The sequence below is a fragment of the Zonotrichia leucophrys genome, chromosome 3 (genome assembly GCF_028769735.1).
Source record: "Zonotrichia leucophrys gambelii isolate GWCS_2022_RI chromosome 3, RI_Zleu_2.0, whole genome shotgun sequence".
Taxonomy (NCBI): Eukaryota; Metazoa; Chordata; class Aves; order Passeriformes; family Passerellidae; genus Zonotrichia; species Zonotrichia leucophrys.
Window position 1 is genome coordinate 57,666,921 of NC_088172.1, and position 22,999 is coordinate 57,689,919.

General features: G+C 36.5%; 1 protein-coding gene across 6 annotated transcripts in view; it reads left to right on the forward strand.

The window, feature by feature from the left end:
• UTRN (utrophin) overlaps nucleotides 1-22,999 on the forward strand; it is a 341,485-nt gene that overhangs the window by 246,312 nt on the left and 72,174 nt on the right. For all 6 annotated transcript variants that reach the window (XM_064708388.1, XM_064708386.1, XM_064708389.1 and 3 more), the window contains 4 exons: nucleotides 7,630-7,759; nucleotides 16,110-16,378; nucleotides 18,485-18,631; nucleotides 20,020-20,098. In XM_064708388.1, the coding sequence (XP_064564458.1) occupies nucleotides 7,630-7,759; nucleotides 16,110-16,378; nucleotides 18,485-18,631; nucleotides 20,020-20,098 (625 nt within the window). The remainder of the gene's footprint in view (nucleotides 1-7,629; nucleotides 7,760-16,109; nucleotides 16,379-18,484; nucleotides 18,632-20,019; nucleotides 20,099-22,999) is intronic.

Genomic DNA, 22,999 nt, shown 5'->3' on the forward strand with positions numbered 1-22,999 from the left:
AGTTCTCCTCCTGCCTTCTGTCGATCAGAGATATATGAAAATGCCTCTGATGACACCACTGATTTACTATAAAATAAATAAATATGGGAATAAAAAGAGGTCAAGTCTTGCAAGGTTGTGGGCATCTAATAGCTGTCATGCTTCCATAGTAGGGTTTGGTGGGATTAGTTTCCTTCACCAAAAGCACACTATAGCCCTTTTGATGTAAACCTGAATGTGTTTTTCTGGAGTTTGCTATTTGAAAATTGGTTCCACTGCTAGCAGGGTGATGACTGCTGTTGTGTAAAAGTAAATACTTTTTCTCCACTACATGAAGAGTAGAAAGTTGCAACAGCTTCACTCTCTCTTCCTCTTTCAGTCTCCAATCTGATTCAGGCATTTTTGCTGTCTCTGGGGTACAGTCTGTATGGATTCTTGTATTAAATTCTGATTAGATATGTTAAACAGATTTTTTTCTAAAAGCTTCATTAAAAACATTTTTTACTATGGGATAGCATTGTAAACCAAGCCTGCTTTTGTGTAGTTTATGCAAGCCATCAAATTTAATGAGTCTCATACCCTTTTTTAGCTGTCATATTACAAAGGATTTAAATCAAAATATGCTCACTTATATTAGAAACTTGCTAGATGAGCAAAATAGGAATATTGTATCAGATTTGGTTCTGCCGTTTAGATGATACTTTTGTAGTATTCATGGTACAGTGAAGTACAAAGCAAGGATTGAATATAAAAAATTGCTTATTGAAGAAGAGAAAAATAGCCAACAAAGCAAGTTCAGTGGATATGCACGGAGCAGCAAACCCATCACAGAAGGGTTCCACAGGCAGAGTAGTTATATTTCTGGGGATTTCAGTAGTGGATTCAGTAGAGAATTCACATTAGCACACTGAAGCCTGTCTTTTCACTTTTGTTAGGAAAAAATTATATATTTTTAAAAAAGCTTTTTGATGATAATGTCTTTGGCATTTGTTCAAGGACGCACGGTATGGGTTTTTTCTCCCAATGTAGTTCTTAATCATATTTAAACTATACCCCACCCCCAACAAAAATAAATAAATTTTAAGGAAAAATAGAAAAATCTTTAGGCATTCCATGTTTTCCAGACCCTAAATACTATGCTCTGTTGAGCTTCCAAACTTCTCTGGGAAACCAAGTCTTGGTTATCATTGACCTAGAAACACAAAGTCTCATTTCGGTGGACTAGGAAATAAGAAATCAAGTTACATAAGATTATTGGTGCTGGAAGACATATTAATGAACATCATCATGCCTCCTATTTTGCAACCTTTGCTCAATTAAGCAGGGGTCTTCCTATCTAGTTGGATTTAGATCCTGTAACATCTCTAGGGAATGTAGGACTTGCAGTTCTTGCTTCAGAAAAAAGTTCTTTCTTGGAAAACTGACTGTGAAAAAAAAAATTAAATTTTAAGAAAAAGCATAGCTCTCTTATCTTTAATTTAAGAATAGCTTTTTAATGTCTTTTTTAATGCAATCTGTGTGACAATGAGGCTTACTTCTGCTTTTGTGCATTGTGGATTTTTTCTAGTGTACAAAGGAGGCCTTTCAAAGTCCTCAAGAGGTTATTTTAAGTGTGGCTTTTCCAAACAGGCTTCAAAACATCTTTTCGTGATTTTAAAATGCTGTTGGATGAAAATGGAGGCAATAGCCTTACTGGTTTTGACCTGTAACAAGTTCAGAAGAAAGTCAGTTATCCTTCCTTGTATTGAAGTGTCTCACAGGAATGTACAGATGTAGTTTGAGATTATTAGTTTACTGGTTATCAGTTTTTACAATGTTAGCAACAGCTTTGTGTTTCTTGTCTCTGAGCCTGAGCAGTAGTGACTCAGCACACTTTCTTTCCTCTGTCTCTCTGGCTGCACTATTGCAAGGTACTTTGTTTGAGAGATGTTTTAGATGCTTATTTTATGTCATGGGTGTTTATTCGTGCATATTCAGAGGTAGGTGGTGTTTTCAGTGGGTAGTCATGATCACATGCACTTCTCCAGAGAGAGAAGGGAAATTATCAAGAGACAAGACAGTCTCAGTGAAAAAGTGCCCATATTTCTGGCCTGAAGCATTTATTTTGATAAATCAAAGGGAAAGTCTTAAGTAAGCTAACATTTATTTGCCTCTGGTAAGAGATCACCAGCATGCATAGTCTAATTCTCTTTTGCCCACTTCTATGCTTTTAAATTCCTGTCAGTTTCGTTTCCTTGTGCATGCAGGCAAAAAGGAGGAATTTGCTGTCGATGTGACTTCCAGGTCTACACTCACATTGAACCCTGGTAGCTGACACCCTATTTGCACACTTTATTGACACTACAGCAAAAGAGAGAGAAAGTGGCAAATGGTATACTGAGAGACAATTTAGAAAAATGCAGCCTTTGGCACTTCTCTTCAGTCCTTTTTGAGATATCTACAATATATATTTATTGTGAAGGCAAACAGCTTTCTCCTTTTTTTTTTTTTTTTTTTCACCCCACTCTCATATTTCCTTTTCTTGCCCTATTCTGGTGTTGGTCACTGTCACTCATTTATCAGAACATGTAGGATATTGTCTGATCTTTAATGTCTCATGTGCTACATGTGTCTTTGTATCTCTAGGTATTAATGGTTGTGTATTAGGCACCATTTTTTTCCTTCATTATGTCTCTTGCCACATAGATTTTGTATGAAGTAGTAAAAGGCAAGTGCATGGTGGGCTGCACAGTCTCAAATATTGCTCTTTATTTGACTGTTTTCCTTATCAGATGGGGTGGACACATAAAATTGACTTTTACAGAGAGATGTGTACAGAGACCAAAACACTTTTGAAATTTTGTGTGTACATGTTCCATTAAATAGTATCTGACAGGAAAGAACAGCTTTTAAACATGCTAAGCTTATTTTCTTTCTAGTTCATTCTTTAGTGATGGAGACAGCTGGCAGAGACTCAGTCACAACCTTTATCTCTATATGATCTTTATAAACAATTCCTCATCTCGCTCTGAGTTTGCTCAATCATCCTGCTTATTCTCCCCATCCTGTTAAATGCCACAGATTATTTTTTCCCATTTCAATTTAGTGTATAAAAGTAACAGGAGTTTTCAAGCACCGGGTGCAGAATGAAGATGAATAAGTAATTAAATGCTACAGGAGCTGCTGATTGGCACATAAGGCTACAGTGTGCTGAACTGATATGAGTTACAATAACATGCATCTTTACTTCCTTGAAAGAGTGCATAATGAGACCTGATTTAAATATGTTCTGTTTTTAAGAAACATCCCATGTGTTTTCTTTGAAATTAGCTTTGCCTTCATCTGTTGGAACTATTAAGCAGATCTGCTCCTTGAATTATTCTGTACAAGTCTGTACAATTCAAAAGAGAAAAAAAGACTGCAAATTAACAGTGAGTAATTTTGGAAGTCCACTTACTATGCTCAAAAGCAATTTTAAGGTGGAGCTGAAGGAAATAGGAGCTTTCAGGATACGCTAAACAGTGTAAAAATCACAATAGCAAAAGTTTGATAGCTTTTAAATTTTCCAAGAGAGGGAAAGACCCAGCTGCAAAGCATTCCCAACAGAAATTTTGTAATGCCCTGGTTTAGGCAACTTCCTTTAGAAATCTTGTCTTACAAGAAGAGTTGGGTTTTGTTTTAGAAATCAGATGTATCTTTAATGAAGAGAGGGCAAATAGGTTTGATTATCTTGGTGTGACAGAGGAAATGGTCTGTCTGCATTTCCAGAGTTATAAAGGGAGTAACATATGTTTTGCAGTCACTGAAAGAGGAACAAATCAATGTGGAGAGTAAATCACTGGCTCATGGTTGAAGATCATGGAAGCCCTTCTCTTTCCTGAGAGGAAGATTGTGTTAGTTGGGTCCTGGGTTACTCCACCGTAGTAGTAGGCTAACTTGAGACCTCATACCTACAAAATGAATGCTGCAGTGCTGATTGTACTCATTGCTTTGTTTAATGCTGCACAAGATATTTCAAGAGTGTAGTTTTTTAAGCACATGTTCATCTACTAGTGGAAGACTTTTTTCAAAGCAGGTTTTTTTAAGGTATTTTTGGCTAGTATTGTTTAGGGTCAGCTATGAAAATAGTTTGTGTTGACACTGCATCAGCACACCAGATTTTAGGTTTTCAGGGCTTTTTTCCTCTCTGTTATAAGAATCAAGAATGTCTAAAATTAGTGTTGGTTTTTCCAGGACTCTTGCATGTCCTGGTTTATGTAGGAAGTAACAGTGGATTTGCAAATGCAACAGAACTGTGTAAACCGTAGACATTGGATTTAACGGCCTGTCACTTGTCAGATTACTGAGGGAAGTGAAGCTTTCATTTTAAACCATTACCCAAAGTATATAGTAATTTTGCAATTTATAATTGTTGTATGAAATATTGTGGTGTGAATTACTGACCAAGTTGTGTACAGCCCCTTTTTGTATGACCAGTATAATTTAAAATATTATTTTGCTTTTGTAAACATAAAAAAGCATAGTGGGGGCAAAATAAAGGCATTATCTCTGTGCTCAGTGTTCACTTTTTCATTTTCTATTCATATCTGAATGCTCAACAGGACTCAAAAAATACTTGCATCCATGTTTTTAGCTTATTAGTAGGCAATTTTCACTGACAAGTTTTTGAGATGCTTCTCAAGGTTTTTTTTTTTTCCATACCTTCACCTACTGAATCTATATCAGAACTCTGGAATCAGTTTTCTCCTTATTTTCTCCCTGAAACGCATACTCAGCAACAGGAGCGGAATTCACCCTCTACTAAAGCCTGTGCTCCACTCAAAGCTTACAAATTCTTTAGCTGTTTTAGTTCTTTTGACAAAAGGAGAAAGAAGTAATATCCTTGTCTACTGAAGGAGGCACATCCATTCTGAGTAGCCATCTCTTGAAAAGCTAAATAAACCACTAAAATATGTGATTGTACTTCTTATTATATAAAAACATTTTCTGTTCCTTGCTGGGCTTTTTATGACTTACTTTCACTCTGTAGTGTTCCTCTAGATATGATTTTTTCATTGAAATCTTTATTTTGTCTTTTCAAAACAGATGAAATTTCAGCTCAAGATCAGATTTATAAGTGGGTTTCTTCTTTGTTCTATTGCAGAGAGGTTTGCTGGGACAAGAGATAGTATTATTGGTATGCTTGGTTATCCTTGCATTGTGTAGTCTCATTGCTCTTCTTGTTTGCTGGCAGAGAGGGACAGAGAAATATATTGAGTATTGCTAAGGAAAGGTTATGCAAGTCTGAGTGCATTATTTTTGCACCTGTGGTATAAGAAAAAAACAAAACAAAATGTAATCTAAGAAATCTGGATTTTGCTCAAGGTACTCTACTGCCAAATTATTTTAGTAGTATTATTTCAGTGTATGGTTTATTTTATGCTGAGTTCTCTATAAAAATATTGATAAGGATTGCTATGAATGACTTATAGTTGATGAGCTGTATGGGCCAAACTCTTAAAATCTTTTGTTGTCAACTTCAATTTGAACTACTTCAATGGCAGGGATGTTGGTGAATTAAATCCAAGGTCTCTTAGGTCAAACTTGATTGAAGTTTTATTGAGGGTCAGGAGAAATTGATGAAAGGCGCTATGTGAGGGTAAACAGGAGAGACAGAGTAAAAGATCCATCTCTAGATTGTTTCTAACTGCTGGAATTTTTTAGCATACTCAAAATGTGACGTAGCCTTCTTTTTCTTGTATGCTTTGGAAATATTTTGGATGTTATATGGAGGGGAGAAAAGTAAATCTAGAAATATTCCCTACTTCAAAGTGTAGTAATCAGCCCTCTGTTTCTGACAAGTTTTTGAAATTAAAATATATTTTACTGATGCATCCACACAGTTTCTACTAACCAAAAAGTCTTTTCTAAATGGGGAATTTTTCTAACCATACAAACTTTCTTTCTTTCTTGAAACAAATTCCTACATAGAGAATGCCTTAATTATTTGTAACCTGTGGATGATTCAAAGTGTCTTATTCTAGTGTGTGTAATGTGAAACTAAAATATTGATACATACTGTGAAGAACTGGAGAGATTCTTCAGGAATGTTGCTTTTACAATACTTTCATTTCTGTAATTTTTTTTTTAAATAAAGAAGGTTTGTGCTTTAAATGGCAATTTTCATTACTTACTACATCTAGCATGTACTGAATCCTACAAAGAATATCATTGGTATACAGAAGTATACAGAGAACATTGTTCTGAAGAGTGTTTGTATAAATACACGAGTTAATGCTTACTGGACAGTATAATGCAGGTCCCTAAATGTAATCGAGGTTACTGAGCTTTCAGTGCTTAGTTTTTCTTGGGATTCTGTCTTTATTTACGTGTTTGTTTATTTATTTATTTTATTTGAAGCAATAGAATGGAAGGATTTGGAAAGATGAGGGAGATAAAGGAATGAAGTGGGGAAGGAGGGAAGAAAAGTAACATCTTGCCTCCTGCTAAGCTAAAGTTGAGATGAGGGTGTTTATTGTTATTGTTGCATCAAGAGACTAAGTAATGGAAAGATAAAGACAGCATTTGAGATGCTTTTATGATATCTGTTTTTCAAACTTTTGTGTAGTAGAACACTAATTTTATTATATAATCTTGTCAGCACTGGCTAACTGCATTTTGATCTGGAATGGAGCCTTAGGAAATTGTGACAGCAAAATAAGCCTTGACTTTTAAATAAGAACTAAAAAATATACTGTAAAAAATAAACATAGCATTTTAATAATGTTTGAAGTATCTTCTTTTGTGTTTCTGTGTGTAGAAAAGAATACAAATAAAACAGGAAAAGTGGTTTCCTTCTAGGTGGGAGAGATTTATGCTTTATGCTGGAAGAAAATGCTTCATAAGAAACATAACAGCTGACTACTTATAAACTTTTTATTTTTTTAAAGGTTGGTTACACTTAAACCTTTAATCAAGTCATAGGTGCTGGAGAGCATAATATCATGAAATTGTTTCTACCACCATGAAAAGATCTTACATAAAAATTGATTTTTTTTTTCTTTCTGTATATAAGTTTCAAAGGATTTTTGCATAATTAAGATCTAAATATTTTTTTATTAGTTTAAAAAATTGCTTTTTCAGAATGTGTGATCACACTAAAATTTGATACATGTTTTCTAAATTTTAAAAATATTAGTAAATAGCAGACAGAAACAGGATGTTTCGTTTTCTAAGGAATGTTAATAATTTTTGCAATTCACCTTAGCATTTGTAAAGTAATTTCCTGAAGTCTTAGTAGATGCAAATTGCTGTTATTCCAGCTATCAAAAAAGTAAACACTGTTGTAGCAATCTACTATATATTAGCAATCCTGTTGAAAGCAATAAACCCATTAAATTTACTTTCTAATGGAATTTTAATGTAGTAATTTGTTTGTTAGTCTTTTTTTAAACTTACCATCATCACCTTTCTTGTATTCCTTTCTTCAAGTCAACTTCCTAAAAATTACCTTTCCAGCTTCAATTTCTTGCTCCTTCTATTTTGTAAAATTTGCATTTTTATCTTGCAGTCTGATTAACGCTGGCTATTACTCACTCACTAGGCAGGTGTGGTTGGAGAGATGAAAGCAGAGAAAATGATATCGTTCACAAGGTCAAGTAACAAGTGAATTCTTCTTTCCCTTCCCAAAAGGCACTGAGGCGTGAACTGAAGGAAAAAGAGCAAACTGTTCTCAACGCTGTGGACCAGGCACGAGTTTTCCTTGCTGACCAACCCATTGAGGGGCCTGAGGAACCAAGGAGGAGCTTGCATTCAAAAACAGGTCAGAAAATACTCACTGCTGGGGAGGGTCAAAAAAAGAGAGAAAAGACTTGCATGTCTCTAGTACATATTTTATATCCCAGTTACTTACTCAGACCTCAGAATCTTCTGAATGGCATCCTGATGGCTTTTATTTCTGTTTTAGACTCAAGGGTTACTTCTCTGCCTTGTAAGATTTTAATGGAAATTTGTAACATTTTCACAGAAGAAGTAGAAACATCTCTTCTGCTTTTTTCAATTTTTGGTTCAAAACACTAATGATATTTCTGCTCTTTTTTCTTAACATAATAACATATGCACGTTAAATGTAATCAGAATAGTACTTCAAGGATTCCCATTCAAACATCTATATGTCTATTGCAAAGTTTTTCTCTACAAATAGAAATAAGCATGTTTAGTGGTGTATCTCATTAGAAGTAAAATAAATCTACTTTAGGAAGGAAGTCATTACAGAATTCTTAGGATTTGAATGTTGGGTAAATCCTTGCTAAGGAATGGAACTACAGCTATGTTAGAAACTGTTTTTGCATAGTATTTGTTGAGATATTACTCCAAATATCAGACACCTGCGAAAAGTTTTCTCCACTCCCCCACAACCACAAAATAGGAAATGATCTCTGTAAGTTCTACAGTTATATGTCTGATATAAGCTACAGCATTATGAAGTCTTACTTTTAGTCACACAAGAGCTGTTCTCAGAAAAGGTAATAATCTGCTTTTGCAGAACTGTCAGTTGCTGTAAGGTGTGAACAATTTACTGTTCTGTATAATTTACAAAATTACAGTATATCTGCTTTTATCAGGAGTTAGTTTTTTATTTCCATACATCATCTTATACATCTCCATTGCAAACTTCTTCAGTTTGTTCAGTGGAAACAGCTAATCTCCTGCATCCATACTTTGCGTTATTTCTGTACAAATTTTTACGTGGTTTCATATTCCCCAGTTCAGCTTTATCACAAAGTCTTGAATAGCTGATGATTAAAGGCAATGAACCATTTATCTCCTTGATTAGTGCTGCTGGTGCCCTTGGTTGACTCCTGTTTTGAGCTCCTGACTCCTGAAGATGTTCTGTTTCTCTTTCCTCTCAAACCCATTTGCTTTATGGCATCTCTAATGTTTTAGTTGGTCTAGATGACAAGCAGCCTTGCAGTTGAAAAGTAAGGATGCTCTCTGTATATCTGTTCATTCTTTCATACAGAAGTTTGAAATTGCAGATTCTCTTCTCAAAATCATAGAACCTCTCAGTGCAAATGATGCTAGCACATAAAACTCTGCCAATGCAAAATGTTCATTTTCTTATAGGGTTTGATATCAATGATCTAGTCAGTGTTGATTGACCGGCTGCAAACTGCAAATGCAAACTTCAGATTATAAGATGCATCATAAATTCTTGCTATCCTGTCTATTATGATGAAAATTATTATTATTTTGTGTTATACCAATGGCAGTGAGAGCAGTATAACAGGGAATTTGATGACCATGGTAAACTGTGTTGCAATGACATCCATGGTCTGCAGGTGATGTGTGCGTGTCTCTGGCCAAGCCATTGTATTTAACAACCAGTCATAAGTTCAGACTGAGGAGCCTCACACATGTGCACTGAACTTCTTTTCTTCTTTCTTCTTCACACTCAGTACTTCCATGGACTTTCTTTTTTGAGCATGTGATGGGTTAGTCTTGACTACCAGCCAAACTCCCACCCATCCACTTATGTCTTCCACTGCAGTGGAAAGGAAGCAGGAGATGGGAAGAGCATGAGAGAAAAAGCTCATGAGTAAGGATGAGGATCAGATGGGTCACAGATGCAGATCCTGTACAAACTACTGCTGTGGACCTAACAGGTTTAGCTCAGGGAAAACAAACTATTTATTGCCATTTAAAATAAATAATTAAATACTAAGTTGGTTTGTAGTGGGGAAAAAGCCTCACAAACATTAAAACCACGGCTTTTTTCCCACCTTTCACAGACTCAGCTTGACTCCCTCATTCCTGTCCCTACCCTGCCTTGTGATGCCGGTCACGCTCAGAGGGCAACAAGTGGCACAAGAGGGTGGGAAGGCAGTGACTTCATGGTTAGCTTAGCAGCTTCTTTCTCCTGCTTCTTTCCTCTCACACCTTTCCTCCGTGGGGAAAATCTGCCTTACCACGGGGTCGTTCCTCCTTCTCTGACGTTGGTGTTCCTTCTGCTGTTTCTCTTGTTGGTTCCCTCCTCCTTTCTGGTGTTTTTTGTTTCTTAAATGCACTTTCTCTGAGGTGCCACCAGTGTGGCTGAGGGCCTCAGGTGTGCCCCATGGTGAGTTGACTAGGGTCTGCTGTCCCTGGCACTGGGCAACTCCAGCCTCTTCTTCCAGAGACCCCAATGAAGCTCCCGCTGCTGGCAGTGGGCACTCGCACCCTGTGCAGAACAGGCCTGCACTTTCTGTAGATTAATAGACCTTCAGGCCAAAAGCTGTCTTTAAATCATTCTGTCTGAGCTCATATATATGTAATAAGCTGTTAATTTTCACCTAGGAGTGAGTCTAGTAAATTTTTTCTGACAACTGATGCCATGAGTCTCCAGAAAACTTAATCTCAGAACTAGAAGACAGCCAGAGGCACACAATTTTTCTTCAGATTAACCATTATCAGTGAAGGATGTGGGCTTTAGTTTGCTTTTAAGATTTTTTTGTTTTTAATTTTCTGTCAGCCTCTTGGTCACTGGTGTTCTCTGTAGTTGATCAAAGTTAACTTGTTAACTTCAATGAAGTCCACTTCATGTTGATAAACATGGAGTGTGGTTATGGATTCTAAACTGACAGTCTGTTGCGAAATTATTTTACTAACTCAAACTTGCATTAATTGGAAATCACAGTTTCTTGAGGTTATTTCTTACCTTGTATGAGGGAAGGAGTCGTTTTGAGGGAATGATTAGCTAATCTGAAGATGATAAAAGTTGTGACATTGTTTTCTATTTTCTTCAACCTCTAAATCTATTTTTTTAAAATCAATATTTTTGATAGTCTTCTCTTTCACCACAGGTCTTTTCATGCTAGGGAGGTTATTGTTGTAAGGGCAAAGAATAAGAGAGATTTAGGAGAAAACTGATCACAATCAGTTTTGAACTTGTCTGACTGAGACCTCTTTGAAGGACTTGTGCATATATATGTATACACACACACATTTATTGTTCCATCTAAGGAGAACGTTTGTTACAGCATGCCTTATGATCACCCATTATTTCCTGTAATGGTCTCGTTAATTTCAAGCATATGACAAGAATGTAGTTTCAGGTTATGAGTAAGCCTTGGTTTCTTCTTTCCCCATCTTCACCTTATGCTTCTTGTGCTGGCCTTCTACTGTACCAGAGAGTAACTGGCACATTCAGTCAGAGTTCTCTATCTTCCAGGAAACTACTTTCTTAGTCAATTGCATCTCCCATATGTCTTTTCTTCTGCTTTTGTTTTGCCATGTTTCTGTAGAGGTCCCATGACAAAAAACCAAGCTTCACAGTTTTCCTGTATTTGAGCTGCCTCAGCATCTGAATAGAGATGAATAATAAGCCAGCAGGCTAGCTGCTGAATTTCATGGATGGACAGGCTAAAGAAATTGAAAGTGCTTATGTTTTTAGCATTTTTTTCACTTGGCCATAGTATAGGAGAAAACTTTGATCTAAAAAAGTTGATTATATTTCTCTATGGCATAGTTACAGCTGGCTTTTTAATTCCATGTACTGTAAGGTTACAGGCCATTGGAAAGACAAAGGAAAGCAGATTCCATATTTTATGTCCCTAGAGCTCTATGAACTGATGATAAAACTTTGCTGAAATTCTGTCCTTACATTTCCACTGAAGCAGTGAAACATCTTAGCAGATCATCACAGGCCACTACACTGATTGTCATTGTAATAGTGAATGGTTCCGGGAGTCTGCAGTGTTGTCCAACTACTTCAGTAACTTAATTTTTTAAGACAATTAGATTCTTAACTTTGAAAGCTGCTATTTGGTAGCAAAGGTTGTTGTGATAAACACAACATTTAAAAATAAGTATTTACCATCTGTTATCTCCCATTAATTGAATAGAAAGCCCCATAAATCACATCTATGTTATAAAAGAAATCTGTGTTATAAAAGAAATCTGTTAATAAGCATCAGTGGATTGTATGTAGATACTTTTAATAAACTTGTAGGGGGACAATATCTTTACCTGTTTCAGGCATAAACAAAAGCTGAACTGTTTTTGCTTACCATCACTCATGTTTAGGTAAATTTCTCTGCTGTAATTTTTCCTTTTGCAGGGAAGATCTCGCTGAAAATAGGCAGATAGAAAAATTTATTCTTTTCTAATATATAACAGGTATATAGCAGGCAGCATTTCTAGTATATAGGAGGCAGCATTTCTATTCCAAATAATTTGGGTTTGTTCTCTAGCTATCACTAGCTAGTAGCTATACTAGCTATACTAGTAGCTACACTAGTAGCTAGACACTACTGGGATTTTTTTTTCCCCTCTGCTGTTCAATTGGACTGAGTATGAAGTCTTGACTGTGAATTAGAAGTGCTTAGGAGAATGAAGAGGATGTAGCCCACTGGAAGTCAGTGGAATCATATCCAGAAACTAATTATGCTATTTTCAACATTGCTGCTTTTGTTTTAGTTGGCGCTCATTCACACATGTCTTCTAACAGTTTCTTCCTATGATAAGAGAAATGTGCATTTACCCATGAGAGAATCACAGAATAATTCTCTCTCTCATTTTCAAAATTAGCTTTTTTAGTCACCCTTATAAGTCTAGTCTGCTTTGGTAAAGCTTTGAAATTCATCCTGTAGGGTCTACATGGTTGTCTGCTCGGAGCCATATTAGTAAAGTTTAAGGAAATTGTTTCCACTTGCTGAGTGGTGTGGAGTGCAAACTTAGAGGATTTTAATGGAAACAGGCTGGCTGGAGTTCAAAATGGTTAATTTTATTATTGGTTGATTGTTTGGGATTTTTTTATTCATGAGGGCCTTGGAATATAAACCTAGTCATATTCATTCCTGACTTGTAGGCTCTATTGTGTCCCAGTTTTATCTGAAATACGTGTTGTTCTCTGGGTGGAAATGTATTTACATTTAACATTTAACCAACTACTGCTTGTTCTTAAGCTTCCTGTTCCCATCACATCAGGACTAAGTTTTCTGTCAAGGTTGTAAGAAGCTCAGACAATGCTTTCTCTTCAGCACTGCTAAAAACTTCATGATGCAATGATAGCACTTCTTTTGGGTCTTCTGTTTAGGAGTTTGATCATGGGCCATTGTGCCTATTCAAATGCTCTGAAAGTTTTCATGATGAGCACAGTGCAATGTCATACATTGTTTTGGCTGCAAAGATTGATTGAACCAAGGAAGAGACAATGTTTGATGTCATGTGAGAAGGAGGCAATAATGAAATAACCTCCAGTTCCAGTATATTTGGTTAAGAATTTAGCAGAAGTGAAAGGAAATTACTGTAATTTCAGCAAGATGGAAAGGGATCACTAGTTCAAGGCTACATAATAAGGGTTAATCTGTTGATTAGAATGAAAACTGCTACAGCCAAATAGTTTGAGGTCTAAAATAAGTTCTTAAGCAAGAAGAATTTTCTTCACTACTATTATCCATACATGTAAGCATGCAAGGAACCTACATGCTGAAAATTCAGGCCTGAAAGTTTTCCTTCAGGCTGTGCTAGAGAAATAGAAAAGCTGTTGGAGCTTTCAGGGCTTTGTTTGTGACAAAAAAAAATGTATATTAAAATCAAGATTTTTTTACTACAGAAGAGGAGTTCTTTTCCCTGACTGCAAGAACAGTTAATAACCGTCCTCTCCTGTAAACAGATGGTCCAGTGAATATAGGTTGTTCTTACTCTCTGAGCAGCTGCTGAAGTGAGGATAATGTAATAAGTACCATTAAAAAAAAGAGGGTGGGAAGACACTGATCAAACTGGTGACTGAGAAGACTTTATACTAAGTAGGAAAAAAAGATAAACGACTACTATGTAAAATTTTTTCACAGCAAAAAGGAATCCTGTCTGCTGGTTTGTGTAATGACAGACTGGTTAAATGAATTCCAAACTAATAGAAGAAAAATCTTATTGTTAAGACACTTCCTTTGAGATTTACAATTTTATGCTATGCAACCAGTATCTTGAAGAATGTGATCTCTGCTTGAAAGAAAGTAATGTGTTGCTCATTAATAACCCGGGCTTTTGTGATGGAAAACATAAAGTTATACAAGATGTATTTCTGTTAAATGAATATATGCTGAATGGTTTATAGCTCATGAAAGCACGTATTTTGCTCTATTTCTCTAGTAAATGTCTTTTAAGTGCAAGGTTTACAAGCACTTCCAAAGCTTTTGTAAAATAAAGCAGTCTTGCAATGAATTAATATTTTTCAAATACAATATGTAGTAGAGATCCTTGCACTATAACATTGATTTGACAAATGGTCTTCAAACATGTTTTGGGTTTCAGTTCTGTTGAGATACTTGTATCACCCCAATCATCCTGGAATCTTTTCCCATTCCCAAATAAGGGTCTAGCTCTTTTGTGCTAGCTCTGGTTACCATTCCTTGTTTGTTGTTTCTCCTACATAACCACTTCCCAGCAAGGTCCTTGTGCTTTTGGGCAACTCTCTCCTCCCTGTATCAACAGTTGTAATACAAATTGTGGTTGCATTGTGGGTTGATTTTTCTTCACTTCGTTGGTGGGATTTTTTTCCCCCAGATGGCATCTGGATTGTCTTGAATCTCTTCTAGTGATGACCAGAATACTCTTCTAGTCATCATAGTCCAGCATATATCAATACCTATATGGGCTAACAAGATTTGAAAAAACTTTAAGAGAATAAACAGAATAAATATGTGGAACTGGTGGGCAGAAATTCTGATTGTGATCCAAATAACTCCCTGTTACTTTTTTATCTGGAAAAAAGAGACTTCTCAGCAACTAACTGGAGTGTATTTCAGTGTTTTATTTTGTGTTAATTACTTAAAATATGCTTTTCTGTATTTGTGCTATGGGACAACAGTTGCATATAAGAGGCACAGTTGGGTAACTTTTGCTACCATAACTGTGCATTTACTTTGACATTCATCTGACCTTGGTAAAGCAAAAACATCCCTCCCACACAATTTCTGTCTGTTGCCCCCTCACCTTCCTCCAACTAGAGTAGCAACTCCAAACTCAGTCAGTTATAATGATTTTAAGAACAGTCTATGAGTAAATGAAAGATGGTATGTCTCATCTGACTTCTGACAGAAATGGTACTTTCATCTCTGCATGATTGTGTATAATTTATTCATAGGCAACACTTGAATTTTAATCACAAGAGTACTGTGATAAACCTTTTCCAGGGCTTTTATATAGGACTGAATAGAAGGCCAATTGGCTTAGTTTCAGTGCATGTCACGTCTCTGCTACTTCTTTTGTTCTCAGTTTTTTGCATTATAGTTTCCTCTGCTTGCTTTTATGTAGAAGGGGAATCCTCTGAGACTGGCTATGTTTGTTTGTCATTACTGAAGCAACTCTTCCCTGATGTGGCAAGCTTCCCATGAGTGTTTTTCAGCAAGGACCCCCAGGCAGCAGACAGCAGGACCCGCTGGGGATGTTTTCGGATTTTCTTTCTAGCTTTCAAGCTGTCTGGGTCTTGCTCAGTCTCAAACTGAAGGCTTTCTGGGGTTTCTGGGTTGTGTGAGTTCTAGACACAAGCCTGAAATTTGTGAGAAATAGTACACCATTAGCTTGATTCTTTTTCAGTCAACAGCTTCATAGAATATTTGTAGGTTTGGAAAAACTATTTAAACCAGCCTTTTTGGATTTGAGTGTTTACACAGAAAAACTGATGTAGTGCTGCAGAACCATGCCCCCCATGGTACTTAATGTACCTTGGGTTTTGCTGCTGAATATGAAGAGACATGCTGGTGCCACAGTGAAAAGTGGTGGTAAGAGATCCAGGAGCAAAGCACTGTCCTTGCTCTTTCTACGTGAAATGATGCAAAGATTACCTAATGAAGTTCCCGGGAAGGAAGAACTATCTTCTGTTTCCTTTCCCTGTCCCTCCAAAAGTAACAAATCAGCAGTAAGCTGCTTTTACTTTGTGGGTATCATAATATATGGAAGTCAGGAATAGTTTCTTTCCTATCTTCTGACCAAGAATTGTATTGTCAGTAGTAGTGATTGAGGTTTATTTCAGTTACAGCAAGGTGGACTTTCTTCTACCTTTTTCCTGCTGAAATAAATTATCAGTCGACACTGGACTTACTGACTGTCTTGAGTGTGTATTTCAGGAGCACTATCCGTTTACCTGGACAAAAATAAGAAATAAACAATATAACTCTTATTCTCCTCTGCAGAATTGACACCTGAGGAGAAAGCCTTGAAGATTGCCAAAGCCATGCGCAAACAGTCATCGGAGGTAAAAGAGAAATGGGAGAACCTAAATGCCAGTGCCAGTATCTGGCAGAAGCAAGTAGACAAAGCATTAGAAAAACTGAAAGATCTTCAGTGTGCCATGGATGACCTTGATGCTGATTTGAAGGAGGCTGAAAATGTGAGGAATGGCTGGAAACCTGTAGGAGACTTGCTCATAGATTCATTACCAGATCACATTGAGAAAACTATGGTAAGTGTGGAATTCTTGGGAAATATTTAGTTTGTTTATGTGTCAGATCTCTCCATTCTAGTCCCTCTAGTAATATTAGATATTTATACACTCTATGTGTGTGCTGAAATTCCCATGTGCAGTATAAAGTCTTTAAAGATGGCATCTGAAGTCTCAAAGTCCAGAGACTCGGCCACATTCCCAGTGTTGGCTGGGATTACATACACACAGAGATCTGTTTCGCCATCAAGTGTAACTCTCTTTTTAGAAAAACATTTAGAGCTTTCTTAATCATACAGAAATAAATAAATAGTTTAAATTTATGTTCCTTAACTTTCACAAGCTAAACATGCCTATTGTCTATTTTTGTTTGTATGAGGAAATTTACATTTGCTTTTACTTTAGCCTGGCTTCTCACCAGGATTATTTCAAACTGAAGAACACATACCTATAATGTTGCTATGGGAAAACCAGTTCTTGCTGCCTGGGTTCCATGCAGGGCTCAGCACCCCAAGGCATGGCTGCTTTTGATGGGTAGTTGTTATCCCCTGCCTAACTTCATGGCTTGGGTAAGGACCTGGTAATGCAAAGCTCCCCAAGAAGAAATATCTTCTGATAGCATTGTCCAGAAAAGCTGACTGGAAACAGTACAGTGCAGTGAATATCATGGATTCCAGGAGAACATGTGGGTATGCACATGTAGGTAGAGAAGATTGCTGTTTCAGGCAAATTCAGCATTTACTGCTAAGCTTCTGTTTTACAAACACAAATTTTCAGTTTTTAAGTTTAAGAATGAGTATAGCAAAAGCATTAGAACACCCTGGGGTTGTGTACCTGACCATCCATGTCTTCAGCATAGGATGCTGATATTAGAAGAATAAAATGGGCTGCAACTGGGTTTCTGTAGATATTCTCTCTATGTATATAGTGTCTGTGAATTCACAGGGCTACATTATTTCAAATATAGCAATGTAAGCATCCTCATTCTCCAAATTATATTGTTACTTTCAAGGTTAATGGAACTGAAATCTTTAAAACAAAGGCAGTCAAAGGTGAATTAATATCCTGACTGCTGTTGATTTGAAAAGAGTAATGGAGCTCTTCCTTCTTCTCGTATATTTTAATGTAGATGCTAAAGCAAGAAATAAGATGCTAATGCTAAATAGTTCCTTGTTCTCATGCTAAGAAGTGATTTGTCATATCTTAATGACTTTTTCTGTAAAGTAGATGAAAGCAAAGTCTTTCAGATTTTCATTGCTGTGGAAAAACTGTAACATTTGCTGAAGCAATAGAGGCCTACTGACTGTCCAGAAACCCAGTGTTTCTTTCTTAACAGTATGTTCTGTCTGTTCCTTGGCCTAGTGGAAGTGATTATTGAGGAGAGATAAATAATTAAATTTTCCAAAGAAAATACTTCCTTTACAGCTGTTTTGGGCTTGTTTAATGGTGTTTAATCAAGCTGTTTACAGGATTGACCACTTAACTGCTCACAGCAAGCAAGGCATTCGAAGCATTTTTTAAACTGTAACTAAACTTGCATCAATTTTGTCTTAATTCTGTATTTAGTTCGATTTGATTCAATAAACCTTTTACTTCTTTTTAGTCATTGTGATAGCTTTACTCTCTGGTTCTAATCAGGTAAAACATTGTACTCCTTTTCCTTAGAAGATACATTCCTTCATGCTTTGCTAGTTCAATAATAGTTTTTAAATTGAGTTTTTGTCAGCTGCTTAATACTTGAAAACTATAACTACTGAGCAATGTTTTGTCTTAAGAACAGTTGGCAGGCTCTATGCTGCTAAAGCTCCTAATATAGGATTGTATGTTTCCTTTTGCAAAGAAAAGCTCTAAAGCCATACAGCACCACAAAGAACCAATAAATTAAATTCTTTAAGGGGTGCAATTTGCTTGTAGGCATTTCAGTAAGTTTCATACTGTTTTTCCTTAAAGGTGGATATGAATGATACAGCAAAAATATTGAAGTAAGTGAAATTTCTTTGCTGAGAACTGACTTGTGTGCAGTTGTTTAACATAAACCGCCACATTGGGCAGGTCAGCACCACGTGGAGTTTACACTTTTGTGCTGCTCAGATGTCAACAGAACATAAGTGTTTCTTACCCTTCTAGGCTTTTCGAGAAGAAATTGCTCCCATCAACTTAAAAGTTAAAACAGTGAATGATTTGTCCAGCCAGCTGTCTCCACTTGACCTTTATCCATCTTTAAAGATGTCTCGTCAACTGGATGATCTTAATATGCGGTGGAAACTTTTACAGGTATTCTTCTGATCATGTACAGTAGGTGTGTGGGGAGGGATGTTTCTCACTCTTCCCTGTTTTCTTAAAAGATTCACTTATTACCATTTGTTCATTACTTTTGTCACTAAGGTGTTATTCTGTTAGTACCAGTGCAACAAAAGGAGCTGCCTTTCCTGCTGTAGCTTGGCCAAAAGCTTTTCCTTTCAATCTATTCCAGTAGTTTATTTGAACAGGAAACTGCATTAAATTCTGGAAAATAGTGGGAACTCTTGCTGCATGTTTTTTTTGGTGGGTCTTGTAGCAGTAGATTTTACTGCATAAATCTGTGTCACCGAAAACTAGTGTAAAAATTTCTGTTGTGTTTCCAGCTTGTGTGAAAGCTGTTTTATTGTGTCTTTGAATGTTCAGTTTCTGTAGGAAATTTCACTTAAAGTGATTTAAGTATTAGTAGAGCTATAACAAGATATATGCTATAGCAATTTAGCATAAAAAGCAGAAGAGGATATGCTTAGAGATTGATATTGCTTAGTTATGATTACTGTGCTTAAATGGTCTGAGAAAGGTAAATCCCTGTGCCTGATTACAGCTGAAACTCATCCTTAGTTTCACAGTGAATGATTTAGTGAAGTTTCTTACATCAGCTAAAATTCATTTATGAATTTTTGAGGTTTCTCCTTTTTTGTGTCCTTTTTTTTAGGAAATACTTATCACATCTCTAGTGAGGGTGGTGGGAATGAATTTTCAAAACCTGGGCACCAGTTTGTTGGCCAGTAGTTTTGAATGAGTCACTCCTGAGAGTCAAAGCTGCTATTGTGTCATATCAGACTTTTGCTTTCTTAATATAATTTGGTAGTGGTGTTTCTTTTCTTATTTTGTTTGTCTGTTTTGGGTTGGGGTTTTTTTTTGGTTTTTTGTTTTGTTTTGTTTTTTTTTTGTGGGGGAGTATTGTGTGTGTCCTCTCAAATTTATTTAACCAAGCAACCAAAGTACTGCTACTGCACTTTCAATTAGACTGAGGGGCATCGTGTTATCTGGTGAAACACTGTCTTCCAAAATGGTTCTGTGCTGGAAAGGCAGCATGAGATCAATGCAATCAAACTGAGACCTGCTAACTATGGGAATTTGGACAACAGAAGGGTTGGGAGGAGGTCAGAAATTTCAGCAGTTGGCTGTAGTCACCATGAAACTACTGTTGTTATTGATCTACAGCTCTCAGAACGCTGAAAGATAGAAAAATGATTCTCATTAAGCAGATGAAAGAAAAATATGTTGCCTTAAATAAGTGGATGTCAAATAATTGCTGTGACACACAAATTGATTTCACTAGAAGAAATGTAAACAAGTGATTTTCTTATCATGACCTTGTTGTTGCAATGTAGATTTTGAGTGCATATGTTTATGTGTAGGTGTCTGTAGAGGATCGCCTTAAACAGTTACAGGAGGCACACCGAGATTTTGGACCTGCATCACAGCATTTTCTTTCCAGTAAGTTCCTCGAATTAATAGATGCATGTAAGATATGATGGCTTTCTCAAACACTGACTGATCTTTACTCCATCTTTGCTCCCTATGGCTTGAGGAAGTTTCTCTTCCACGATATTATCTATCTCCTTGTTTTTGTAGGGGTGTTTCATCTTCATAACTCCGTTGGTATTTTGACTAGTGTGCTTCCCACTCTGTCTTTCTGAGATGAGTGTGCCCTCATTGCTTTATTCTTTGTTCTCTGCTGCAGTGTCTGACCAGTGACTGTTCCAGAATCTTTGTGCATTTGTGACCACATCTTTTCATCCTTTGCCAGCTCTTTCTTCTGTTTTCTTTTGCTTCCACACTTGCTGTGATGACACAAAGGAAGAGCTCCCTGTGTTTTTCTTTTTCTTTAAAGGCTCTGTGTCATACATTCCTGGAATTTCGAGTAAAGGGCTGGGAAAAGCAAACATGCATTCCTTCCTCAGGACCTATCCTTGCATCTTTTTAATAAACACTTCAGAGGCATAAGCCTATAATCTCACATCTACTAAGAGGGCAAAAGCTGAGTTGATATAGTTGTTATGCCTAGACGGGTTGTGATATCGAGGTCCATGTTGGTTTCCTGATTCCAGCCTACCTGCCATCATCAGAGCTAATGAGACAGAATTTTAACCCAATCACCTCTCCAGTTTTTAACTGAGAGCTTCTATAAAAAAAGATAACATTGCAGGAGTTGAAAGTCAACATAAAAATGAGCAGATATTTCCCAGAGATTTTGAAGTAGTGTATGTCATTGTATAGCTAATATAATTTAAATCACTAAATAAATCTTGATTTTTTTTTCTTGACTTATTTTACAACCATGTTCTTATTTTGAATTGACAGTTGTTTTTTAGTAAACCAAACAGAGTGTATATAAAATATTACAGCTGTTATGCAAACCAGCAATTCCTGGAGCCATTTCATCCTTTTTTAAAATTGACAGAACAAACAAACAACTTTAAAAGTATAGGATTTATTTCTTTTTTAAGGCCCCATTAGAAATATTGCATACCGTTGCCACAGTGGTTTTGTAGCTCTTGTAGTCTCAAACTTGTAACCTGATCAGTACATCTATATAATACCTTGTTAAAAAGATTACAGATTGAGTGTTACCTTTGGCACTGCTGAAGAATGCCAGATGAACTGTTTGTAAGACTAGTCAGTCTAGTCTGTGTAAATAAAACAGATTAGGAAGCAATGTAGAGGTTGTTTCTCAGAATCTAGCTCTCTTTATTCTAGTTGAGGGAGACTCGGTGGAAGAGTCCACATGCAAAACTTGCCAGGAAAGGTTTGCTGATTTTGTTTGTCTTGGCCTGGATCCTTTCCTTGAATTGGCTTACAACATGCCACAATAAAACACCTTGTTCACAAGTCTGAGTGGTGAACTGGCTTTGTTGCTGGTTAAAACATTCATAGAATTATGTCCACAGAGACTATGCAGTGCCTTATCAGCATTCCTCAGCCGTGTTCAGGGAATATTCTTCAGGCTTAAGGGGACATTCAGGTTGTTACGTACCAAAGTAAACAGGGGGAAGTTTCCAGGATGGTTTCCATGTTGGTAGATACCACAAAGAATTACAGCTAAGTAACACAGTTTTGGAAAAACAAATAATATGTAGTTATTCATTTAAACCATTTGTTAAAAACAACCTCTTTCCCCACACCAACTGCAACTAATGCGTCTTAAAAAATCCACCAAACACAAAAAAAAAACAACAACCAAACATTTTCTTGAGATTTAGTAAGACAGAGTTAAAGAACTTACATCTACAACTTTATATAGTGTCTGGTAAATGTGAGTAAGGGACAGTAAATTCAGAAGTAAAATAATAGAAAAAAAATTAAATCTGGAAAGTTGAAGGCTTTATACTGGCAGGTTGAAAGACTGTGTATTCTAAATCAAAAATTTCAAACCTTTTTAGCAGCAATAAGTGACTTCTAGCTGTGAGGAACAAACAGAGTAGTAGTCTGAATAGAACAATCTCACACTCCTCAGTCTGAGATTGATTATATATGTATGTCTTCTGCAAATCTTTATTTCCAAAGTTGCACTTCTGAATTAGAGGGCAGGTTTTTATCTGTGCTTATCTGACAGCAGCTATTTTCAGTTTACCCCACTTACCTGTTACTCTTCCTCCAAATACTAAGAAGGAACCATAACTTGCCATCACACCATTTTCAACTGACTAGATCCCAGTTATCATTGAGCCAGGAATTTTTACTAGCAAGACACCTATTTCTGCCTGTTCATCAGGTTCCTAGAATGATGGAGTAGCCCTGTTTCAAAGGGACTGACCTCAAAAGATCATGTAGGCCAACTTTCTATGGGAAAGGAAGCCTAGATGAGATTATCCAGGGCCTTGGTTCCAGCCCTGTTAGTCCAGTGATTTAATCTGTGCAGCGGCTAGAAATGTTTCTGTACTAAATCAACACAGTGCAGCATTTGATACTACTCTTTGACTTCTTGGAACACCGATTGCATGGATTCATGCAGACCATCTCTATGAAAGGGCTTCAAAGTGTTTTTGAAGACTACCAAACAATATATTAGCCCTTCATAAAATGTTCTGTGTTAGGAGTCTGAGATAAAGCTGTATTAGTAGGCCACTGCAATCTACAATCCCTCTTTTTGCTGAGCTATTTGTCCCCCTCCATCATTGGGAGGCAGAATTTGGTTGATTTGTTTTTCAGTGCTTTTGAGATGGAAGGTAAGCACTTTTCAAGTTAGTTACTGATCAGTAAATTTTATGCATCCCTAACACAGATAAAGGTGAAGAAACCTTATAATCCATTATTCCTTGCAAAAAGATTGCTTTTTGATGCCTCCTGCCTTTAGAAATAGTAACTTGATTTTTCTGTAATAATTTTATTTTCCAG